General features: G+C 30.9%; 1 protein-coding gene across 1 annotated transcript; it reads right to left on the bottom strand.

Annotated features, from left to right (window-relative positions):
- Positions 1-9,932, bottom strand: LOC139488686 (uncharacterized). Its single transcript, XM_071274497.1, has 5 exons — positions 9,806-9,932; positions 7,978-8,037; positions 5,199-5,249; positions 2,733-2,808; positions 1-1,313 (listed from the first exon to the last, which is right to left on the bottom strand). The coding sequence occupies exons 1-5, from the start codon at positions 9,915-9,917 to the stop codon at positions 512-514; spliced, it is 1,101 nt and encodes a 366-aa protein (XP_071130598.1). The 5' UTR covers positions 9,918-9,932; the 3' UTR covers positions 1-511.
- Between the last annotated feature and the right edge of the window lie 868 nt (positions 9,933-10,800).

The raw sequence follows: 10,800 nt of genomic DNA, 5'->3' as shown, positions 1-10,800 counted from the left end.
TTTTTCAATCAAAGCATCTTATGCTACAGTACATTTAGTAGTAATCAATAATAATTTAGATATTATATTCCTGCGAACCCATACAGAACTTCATTACCGAACTTTATGTACATTAAATTTATAGGAATTCGATATGAGGAAAAATTTTAAAACCATGTCGAATATGTGGAAATACGTTTCTACCTGCTATCACTGGAAGTGAATCAACCAACAATCAATTGATATAATATTGAACAAAGCTATAAACAATGAAACAATGATTTAAACTTTGTTTTTTTATATATCATTCTTTGATTTGACTGTTACAGTAGCTTTGGTTTGCATTAAACCGCTCAATTATCACTATTACAACAAACAATCTTAGAATGTTTACATAGTTTACAGTCATTAACATCGATTTATGAATATCTTATCTTCCAAATGTTTTAATGTTTTTTAGTAAATGTATGCACAAGCAGTTCTGGTTAGTATTTACATATTTCATTTTTTTTTAAATAACTGTTAGTCGTTCTTATAATGGTTTTGAAATGTCGTAATCGTCTTCAGATTGCTGTCCAAAGAAATGATCATATGTTCCATCGTTGTCCTCTTTCTTTCGTTGGTTACCAGCAGTATCGTAAACGTTGTCAACCATGTGACTATAAATGTTATTTTCCTTTTCTTTATGGCGACTGTTACTAGACGTATCGTAAGTTTCATCTTTAGAAACGTCGTATGGATCTTCGGAGGTCATTGTTGGATTTATAGGTGTTGCAAGTTCATAGTTACAGACGGTATCGGTGTTTTCCTGTCGGTTAAAACCAGTTTCGCTCGGATCTAAAACAACGTAGTTCTCACTCAATGGTAGAACTTTTGCAGTAGTGTTTTTCGATTCATTAAGGTCATTAGGGTCAAGTATGGCATAGTCATCACCACCCATGAAGCTAGTTTTCTCATCTAAGTTATGATTATTTTTACTTTCATTATGCAAATTAGTTTTTTGATTTGACCGGTCGAATCCAGTGGCATTAGGATCCAGTGAAATATATTGATGCTGATAATTTTTAGATAAATTCGGGTTACTATTAGGTGGATTGACTACATTCGCAATTTCACTGTATTCGTCATCATTTGTTGTGTTGATTGAAGGGCTAAATGTGTCCGTAATATCGTGGTATTGATCGTTATGTTTAGATGTTCGTATTTCACAGTAATCTGTTTGAGTGGTGACGTCGACATCGGGTGAAAATGCTTTATTCTGATGGCCAGTATAATCACTTTGACTGTCTTCGTTTGCTACAATTGAATGTCCTTTCTTTTCTGCATATCTTGTCCTATACGAATAATTTAAAAGGTTATTAATTCAATGTATTTAAAAAAAAATAGCATTTAACACTTTCCGAAATTAATAAGGTGGATAGAGAATTTAGTTCTGTCCGAAATTAATAAGGTGGATAGAGAATTTAGTCTACAGTGATTGTAAGCCTGTCTACTCTGTACTTGTTTCTTTAGCTCCGCTCGTTGCGGGATGGGTTCAACATTGATTAAAGTTGACAATGATTTCCAGCTTTTCAGCCGATATTCTTTCCACACGCAAGATACACTTCAATCCTTTATTGAATGAGAATGTTCTTTTTTCTCCCTCACAAAATCATAATAATATTCAACGAAAATCAACCCAAATTTGAAATCAGATGAATAGTTATGATGGAAGTAACTGCAAATATTACAAGAAATCACAGCTTCTACATGGAAAACTTTTCATAAAGAGTACATAATACTTTCTTAAGTATTTTAAAAGGGAATATTTTTTTACAGTTTTTTTGGAAAAAAGCATCCCATTATGTAATTATAACCATAGATACTATACCGCTGCTTATGGACTGTATGTCCACGAAGGAGCAACTTAACTAGTAGATCTATGTGTTAATGGTATGACAAAAAGTATTTCGTTCAAAGCAATTAGAACTGACAAAAAAGTGAATGGCAGCTGCATATGTTTTGCGTCACTCACAACTCCGATGTTGATTCTGTTTAAATTTTTATTTATTTATTTAATATGATCTCCGGATAGGTCAATACGTATAAAAAGCGATTTATATATCGTATGCGTCATGGAGACTACATGTACAACAACAAAAAGTAGATTTGACAAAACCATCTAAATAAGTTGCTGTCTTTCAGAAAAAAAAGTTGAATAAAGATGATTATGTAAAGCTCTTAATTTTCCAAAGCGATGCACGGAAACGCATGGAAACTTCATCAAACTATAATTTAAGGTTGTTTAAATTAAAGCGATATCTTTTAGACAAGCAGTCGCTCTTTTCATAAAATGTTGAGCATAGTACTAGTATTACTTACTGCAGTGTAGCAGTTACATGCGAATATCATGTGTATGTTTTATATTCTACCAACTAGTAAACATATTAAGCATAACATTAGTTTTCTCGTTTGAATTGTTTTACATTGTCTTTTCGGGGCCTTTTATAGCTGACTATGCGGTATGGGCTTTGCTCATTGTTGAAGGCCGTAAAGTGACCTATAGTTGTTAATTTCTGTGTCATTGTGGTCTCTTGTGGAGAGTTGTTTCATTGGCAATCATACCACATCTTCCTTTTTTACATTATCACATTTGTTCTCTACATTGTATTAAATTCTCTAATATATTAACAACTAAAACATTTATTAACCAACAATAAATGTAATAATATAAACAATATTCGAATAGTGTATTATTATATATATTATCTTACCTTCTAAAATAAATGAACGCTATTACAAAAATAACTGACAGTGCAACAAAGAATAAAACAACTCCAACGACAATCCCTGAAACACAGAGAAGGGGATATTATAAATACACATATTTTAAAAAACATCTAGTAAAAGTCGATTATTTACACATCTAAATCTTTTCATTCCCGTCGATTCCATGAACTATATATTAAGCATATATAATGGTGTCTTCAACGTACATGTATATCTCTAACCGCCAGTTTGTATAGTGTTTATCAATACAGTATTGATAAGCAGCTCTGCATATATGGGTAATTTTGCGATCAACATTCATAAGTTTCAGATTGACATGCTTCAGATTCCAATCAATACATAAATGAAAAAACAATACCAAAACAAAAGAAAGCGACGCAGGCCATACGTTATTCATGTAAGAATATTTGCAGTTACCATTTAGACATTAATTTAGTTCAAATTTCAATTGATGAATTAATAAGAATGTGTCCCTAGCACACGGATGCCCCATCCACTTTATTATGTTTCTATGTCCAGTGGACCGTAAAAATGGGGTTAAAACTTTAATTTGGAATTCAAATTAGACAGATCATATCATTGGTAACATGTGTACTAAGTTGAATGGACTTCAACTTCATCAATAACTACCTCGACTAAAAACAGACGGACGGACGAACGGACGCACATCCAGAAAACATAATGCCCATAAATGAAGCATAACAATAAGAAGACGTGGTACATGTATATTGCTCCTTATCGTTTTTTTTTATTTCTATCCGAAAGAGAAAAAAAACCACTAAGACGACCTCCGGTGTGGGTCAAGTGTCGCGAAAAACAAAGTTCATCAGCAATAATATGAGAGAGGAAAACGTTTAAAAGGTTAACATTTTGAAATCGGTCTAGTTTATAATGCATTGCTAAAAAAAATTTAAAGTTGGAATAATTACACTTTGTTTGAAATGTATACCCTGCTGATAGCAACATTACGCTTTTCATTCTTTTTTTATATTCTAATAAAACTTTTATATGGTCTATTTTATAAAAGAAAAATCTTCGTATTGATTATATTGTGTTGCAGTGTTTCCAGGGAGTCGAAATGTAACAAATTTAATTGGATTTAGAGGAACATTCAAACAATGTACTTTATCGAAAAGTTTCAGGAACAAATTAAAAGAATATACATGTACATATCGTTTGATGAATATTAACTCAAGACTCTAATGTGTTTTTTGTGGTATTTCTATACATTATAATGTATTACAAAAGTTATAATGATTGTGTACTATTTACCTTAATATATATGTAGCGTAAAGTCTTAAATATGAAATGATATTTCATTTGATACCTGTGTAATTTAAAAAATATCATACCACTGCAACATTGTTAATAGTTAATAATTTGATACTCCAGACGCGCGTTTCGTCTACAGAAGACTTCAGTAACGCACGTATCAAAATATTCAGAAAGCCAAAACAAGTACAAAGTTGAAGAGCACTGAGAACCGTTAATTTCAAAAAATGTAACAGAAAATACAACCATTTTGTCGAAGACTATCTTGCAATGCATGATATTATTTTTTTGTTGGCCAAAATATACCATTATTTCAGCGGTTCTGGGTTTCAATATCAAATTGTAATCGTTAAGCGTTTCTGTGTTTGTAACATGTAAAACAGTACGTAAATGGATTGGATATCAAACTATATCTGCCTCATATCTTGACTTACATCTAGAAATTGACAATAAGTGTCTCTTGAAAACAAAATTTTACGAAAACAGATGATTTTAGCTTCGCAGAACATCGGTATACTACTGTTGCCTTCATATATCTCCCAATTGATACGATATTACCTACCATGATTTCCTTGATAGAGGATTGCTGCTCACAAAGAAACTTTTAAACCATGAGTTCCAAATGGTGAAGTTAAAACTATCCCTTCGTAAATTTTACGGACGCCATCATGAGTTGGTTGACCGTTATGGAATAAACGTTTCACAAATGATATCGGGTATGTTCTTTATGTCGAACATATAACTACAATCCCTTTCATTTTCACGAATGTGACCCACTGATTTAGACTATTCACCGGGTTTGAAATATTATTAGTAACACGAAGGGTGCCACATTTGAGCAGTATCCGCTTAACCTTCCGGAGCACCTGAGATCACCCCCGTTTTTGATGAGGTTCTTGTTGCTTAGTTTTTAGTTTTCTATGATTTGTACTGTGTACTATTATTGTCTGTTCTTCTCTGTCTTTGTTAGTCATGGTGTTGTCAGTTTTTTCGATCTACAATGATCTATGAGTTTAACTGTCCCTCTGGTATCTTTCGTTCCTTCTTTGATGTAGCTGAGATATTCTTCACATTTTGTATATAGATACTTTTTGAAAGTGTTCCAAGTGTAAATTAAAAAAAAAAAAACGAATTTCCGTCTTTTTATGATCGTGTTGAAATAGTATGAGTATAAGTACCTGTGAATGGTGTTGAACTTGGTGAATCAGATTCTAAATTGTCTGTTATGACTGGAAAAAAGAAAAAAAACAAATATATTTTTACAATATGGATCGTACAAATCAATACTAATTACATACATTTGTTTTAATTGGAGTCCTATTAGCTAAATGGAATTTTCTGTGCATTGCAAGTATAGGGCGTATTACATTCAAATGTTTTGCATCATATTAGAGTTACTCTGACAAAACCATGCAGTAAATTACAGTTACATTTTTTTTTTTATTTTTACAAAGAAATGCATTGAATTACACATATTACTATTTGACATGTTTGACAATTTTAATATCAAATAAATAGAGAAAAAACAATCATTTTGAAAACAACATAAATTCACAAATTATTAATGCATATGCAGTAACCTGGTCCATATTTTGAAGTTATGTATAAATGTAAAAAGTCTATTCAATTTGGCTATTACATTTAAACATCATAAATATTATTATCAAATAAATAGAGTAAAAACAATCATTTTGAAATACAACATAAATTCACAAGGGATTATTGCCTATGCAGTAACCTGTTCCATGTATTGAAATTATGTTAACATGTACAAAGTCTATTCAATATGTCTGTTACATTAAAAAATCATAAGGGTTGGAAGGTTGTAGTCTCCATGCCCATTCTATATGTATACATCTCTGTATTTTCTGAAGATTACAGACATTTGACTTAATATTATTTTTACTTTTTATTTTACCTTTTTAATTTTCATCAAAATAATTACAGTGATTTTTTTCCTAATTATAACAAACATAGAGCTTAGTTAATAAACAAGTGTCAAAATGGTGAAATGTTGATTGTTAATCAAACTAATTAGTGTTTTATAACAATGTTCAATTATCTTCTATTTAATTATGGCAAATTATTCCTTGATCATACTTATGTTTTCAAATATCAATCTTTTTATACAGGAAAATCTACGAAAACGTATAAGTTAAAATTAAATAACAAAAAAAAAAAACAAAAAAAAAACCCCAACTAAATCTGATATACAGTGTTGCATTATCATATAATTTGGTCAATTCAGTTCAGTATTTATCCTAATTTGTTTCAAGTTCTACCTTGGGCAAGTCTTCATCTCAAAATTCCCTCTAGTGATTTATGAAAATGATAAAATAAATGTAGGACATAGAAAATCAATACTGAAATAATTATGGTCTTAGTTAATCGCGAAATCTGAATTCTGCTTTAGTTAAATCTCCAACCAACAATATGTTAAAGATATATAAAATGTGAAAACTTATTGATAAGAAATGCATAAATTATACAAAATTTAGCTTAAGTAATGCATTGAATTACACATTACATGCCAATGATGGAGAAACTTAGTATATAACCATGCATTACATTTACAAATTTGCGTTAACCCATGTCTGGTGCATTGTATGTCACTTCAATGAATGCACAAAATGCACAAATTAGAAACGTTTTGATAACTATTATAATTCAAATGTTAATTTTCATACTGGCAATGCTTTGTTTAGTAGAAAAATACCATCACTTTCCTCCAAATTCAGATCATGGTTCAAGAATATGACCACCATTGTGAGCAGATGAGATAGTTATTATAGGGGAAAAGTAGAAGTGAATAGAATTACAAAAAAGAAACGATCATTTTAAAAAGTAAAATCGGAAAAATCCTGAACTGCTAGGAAAATTCCAAACGGAAAGTCCCCAACAAAATCAAAAGCTCAATAACACCAAACGAACGGAGAGCAACTGCGCATGCCATGTTCCTGACTTAGTACAGGCATTTTTCTTAAGTAGAAAAGGGTTGATTAAAACTGGTTTCATTGATAAACGATTTTATCTTTACATCCCATATATTATGTTTTGGTTAATGTTCTTTAACTGAGGGAAATTTATGTGTTTGTTTGAGACATGTTCTTATATGGGATCCATTAGTAGCTTCCATGTAAGGAACTATCAGACAAATCTATCAGATGTCAGGGGGTTTTAGCAGTTTCCCTAATGCATCAGTAGTTACTTAATCGTAGCATTTTCGGCCATGCTTACCAAAATAAAAGCTTGCATTTGCATTTAGTAGAATCGGTTTGGAATTCGAGTATGCCTTTACTGGTTTCCCGTTTGCTGCCAAGACGGTGCGACATCCTTGGTGATCTATCCTTTGTATATAACTGTTGATATATTTTGCATTTTGTATATGTTTGAGGATGAGCGAATGTGTCTGTATTATTTTTATTGTGTTCAATATATTTTTGGGGAAGATTAACCTATGGTGTAAGTCCTGTCACGGCAAGCCTGGGAAACTGGATAGACACATCCTCACATTTAAATCTATATCGATAATGTATGTAAGATGTCATCCTTTTTAATAAAAAACACAACCCATGGTGATGCTCATAATAAAGAATAAAGATACAGAACAAACTTACATACATTAGGAAACTATACGTGACATATTATATTAGCATCTGTATCAGATTCAATCAAGAACTTGTTAATTATTTGTAATATTTATTTTACGGGAAATAAAAGGGTCAGGGGTGGTTAAAATTTTCACCAACACCATTGTCCTATATTAGTTACTTGTATATTTTTTATTTTTCGATTTTTCTTCAAGCTAGCTAACAAATTGGACCTCGATGTTCTATTAGTATACTAGATACACTATATAAATATTCAAGTATATATTTCGAATACTTTAATATAGGTGTATTTCTATACAAATGTATGAACAAAATGTATATAAAACATATGTTTAACCCAACATACCATCTCTTTGTGGTGTAGATGAGACTGTCTGCGTCAATATTGCCACAGATGTAGTCGTTTCTGAAACATTAAAAGGTTCATATATAATAAAACGTTATTAAAAACTAAAATTACGCATTCAAAGATGTTGCAGTGACAACACCAATAAGTCATTCAAATTCTTAAAAACAGAATGATATGTCTAGAGAAATTGACAACGCGATAACAAAAAAAAAAAAAAAAATGGCTCAGCCAGACGACGTAACGACTTCCCAAAGAAACATGTTTGCCAAAGTTCCTATTCTAATAACATGGAATATAATACCAATGACTGTTTATCAACTTAGTATACACTTTATAGTTATAGTGGAATTCTTACAAGATTGTAAAAATGTTACCGTTGGAGAAAATACGTCGAGGTCATTTTTAGACTATGAACATGAATGTCTGTTATTCATAACCTAACATATCACAAGACAAAGTAAGTGTGTATTTTTTAAATGACAAATTCAATTAGAGGACGATTTGATTTATTAATTTAATTTCGCTAATCAATAAGATGAAAACTTTTAATCAAGGAAATCTGTTACAAAGTTAACGTTGAGATAAATTTATTTTTGTTAAATTTAGATGAGTTTTGTCAAAATTAAAGATATGTCATACACGATGCACCCTTATATGGTTTAATTATCTCCGTACATGTGTCTTTTACCCCATTTTCGTGTATTACTTATCTAATGAATTCAATTGGACTTTGTAGAATGATATGATTTTGAATGGATGTTATTTGAAATTTCTTCCTCTAAATTATTCCCTAAACTTTTTTTATGTGGTACCTATACATTAAAACATTATAAAAAACGTTTGTAAATAGGTGTATGCGTATACAGCTTACGCTACAAAATAGGTTCACATAATTGTTGAAGACGTACATGTATCTTCAGCCGTTTGAATAGTAAATATGTCATTTTAAAATCCCTGGTAGTTCAGTAACTTATACAGTGGAATCATTATTATTCGTTGGATGCCAATTTTTGTGGATTTCGTTGGTACAAGTGAACCATGAAAAGTTTGTTCAACAAATGGTATATTTTATATAGGCTTGTACGCAGACTTCTGCAAAACCACTAAATTTAATATCCACGAATATACAAGTTTTCCATAATCCCTAAAAATTGGTACCCAAGGCTTCTTATTATCAAATATGTGCTCATGTGCTCAATTGTGACGTCAATCGCCAATCTAAATCCGTTAAAAAAGATGCAGCCTCAAATCTGTGTCTGGAGTTTATTTTAAGTACACGTATAAGGATTGCTTTCCAAGATCGTTTTAGAGATCTTATGGATTTTCTTCCCAAGGCCATGCCGTGTCCTTCAAATAACAAACAAGTCATTTAGTATTGTTTTGATTACATTTATAATATAATAATACTTTTTAGCTTGTACGAAAATAGATCCAGCATGACATTTTGTTTTAATCTTAACATACTATGCTCAGCTACTTAAACATTGTTCATCAATTTCAAATATCTTAATTTTTTGTCAATATGTTTCTCCTTTCATCAATTATTTAAATAACTATACAAATCTGTTCATACCCACACCAAAACTATAAATCATATAATTGCTACATTACTCCTGTATTGTGCATTTTTGATTTAATCTTTTGTGGAAGTGTGATGCCTCACCCAAATAAACTGTTTATGAGTTCAAAACCTTTCATTTATCATATATCTTCATATTTCTTATTACAAGAATGTTAAAAAAATTGGGTACAGTTATCTCTTGTTATTTTATGAAACGAAATTGCGTTGTTAAGGATTTACAAATACGTCCGATTTAATAATTACCGCTTATTGGATAAGTTCTCTGTGCTTTTGCTGATGCAGACCAAGTAGACGCTTTTGTGGTATCATCTGTATGTGTGGTGTTTTCTAAATTTAGAACATAAAATTTCGGCATTAAAGATGCTGGTTTGTACCCGCAGCTTTACTTATACATTACAATTAAATTATAGACAATGCATATTTTAAGGGGTTTCTTGTCGTAGAATACACCGAGGGGTGTCAGGATTGATCAAATGAAAGATCGACCGGAGGGAGGTCTTTCTTCGAACAATCCTGACACCCCGAGGTGTGTTCTACGACAAGAAAAACCTTAAAATATGCATTATTTGACTTATATACCGTCAAAAAATAATAATTTTATAAAGATTTGTAAAATTTAGTATCCTATTTTACCGACAACACTTAAGTGGGATATTCCTTTCTAATGCGTTCAAGTTTAAATACGCCCTGCGGCTCATTTAGAATGTAAAATAAAACTCACTAAATTATTTAGATATAAACCTTTTAAAAATCATTATCCACACACAATAAAAATATTACTGTAACTGCATGAAGCAAGACACAAATGTATTATTACCATTCGATAACGGTGTATGAAATATACAAGACACATTGTAAGTAGTTTATTGTACCACTTAGATTATGGAAAAGGGGGAGGAGTATGTTTTTTTTCTATTTGTTATGTTATTTCTATCGCGGAAAAGTGGTTATTGTTTTAACAATTTTACTTGAATTGAATGAAAAATTCAGAAAGATTGTCTTTTGAATAGCAATTCATTTTATTAAAAGATAATCAGGATATAATTATATACCCTCCATACCCGACTCTTTCGTGAGTTACGTTAATGTTATTCAATAGAATATAAGATTATCTTATCAGTTGATCATTTGATAGAGTAAAAGGTTTACATAAATTTTAAAAAGTTAAGAACTGACACGAAGACGGATATAAATACATGTAGGTCACAGTATGATTTCCTATTCAGTGTGTATCGTTC

The sequence above is a fragment of the Mytilus edulis genome, chromosome 9 (genome assembly GCF_963676685.1).
Source record: "Mytilus edulis chromosome 9, xbMytEdul2.2, whole genome shotgun sequence".
NCBI classification, from domain to species: Eukaryota; Metazoa; Mollusca; class Bivalvia; order Mytilida; family Mytilidae; genus Mytilus; species Mytilus edulis.
Note: the sequence above shows the minus strand (reverse complement) of the source record. Positions and strands in the feature narration are given on the sequence as shown.